The sequence below is a fragment of the Carlito syrichta genome, unplaced genomic scaffold (genome assembly GCF_000164805.1).
Source record: "Carlito syrichta isolate Samal-C Ts95f unplaced genomic scaffold, Tarsius_syrichta-2.0.1 Scaffold169236, whole genome shotgun sequence".
Lineage (NCBI taxonomy): Eukaryota > Metazoa > Chordata > Mammalia > Primates > Tarsiidae > Carlito > Carlito syrichta.
In genome coordinates this window covers 1-674 of record NW_007113332.1, presented here as the reverse complement: position 1 = coordinate 674, position 674 = coordinate 1, and the positions used below count along the sequence as shown (strand labels likewise).

At 68.8% G+C, this 674-nt stretch overlaps 1 protein-coding gene across 1 annotated transcript; it reads left to right on the top strand.

Moving 5' to 3' along the window:
• Positions 1-5: 5 nt before the first annotated feature.
• Positions 6-666, top strand: LOC103252666 (protein TANC2-like; the record flags this gene model as incomplete). The annotated part of the gene is made up of 1 exon (XM_008051256.2): positions 6-666. A coding segment is annotated over one exon (661 nt), but the record flags the coding sequence as incomplete, so codon positions are not given.
• Between the last annotated feature and the right edge of the window lie 8 nt (positions 667-674).

Sequence of the window (674 nt, the reverse complement as noted above, 5' to 3'; positions counted from 1 at the left end):
GCCCCCCTCCCGTGGCGGGCCCGGGCAAAGAATACCCAAGCCCGCCCCCCTCCCCTCTCCGCAGAGGCCCCCAGTACCGGGCCAGCCCCCCGGCTGACGGCATGAGCGTCTACAGATCCCAGTCTGGCTCGCCTGTGCGCTACCCACAGGACGCGGGCGTCGGCCAGCTTCCAGGCAGGCCCAAGTCTCCCCTGTCCAAGATGGCCCAGCGGCCCTACCAGATGCCTCCGCTGCCCGTGGCAGTTCCCCAGCAGGGGCTCCGGCTGCAGCCTGCCAAGGCCCAGATAGTGAGGAGCAGCCAGCCCAGCTCAGCCATCCACTCAAGCACGGTCATCCCCACCGGCACCTACGGCCAAGTGGCCCACTCCATGGCTAGTAAGTACCAGGCTTCACAGGGAGACCTGGGAGCCAGTCAAGGCCGGCTGGTGTACCAAGGGTCCGCCGGGGGTCTTGTCGGCGACGGGAGGCCTGTGCAACACGTCCAGGCCAGCCTGAGCGCAGGTGCCATCTGCCAGCACGGAGGGCTGGCCAAGGAGGATCTTCCGCAGCGACCTTCCTCGGCCTACCGCGGGGGCGTGAGGTACAGCCAGACGCCGCAGATCGGGCGCAGCCAGTCGGCCTCCTACTACCCCATGTGCCACTCGAAGCTCGAGCTGGAGCGCTCTTCCAGCCCG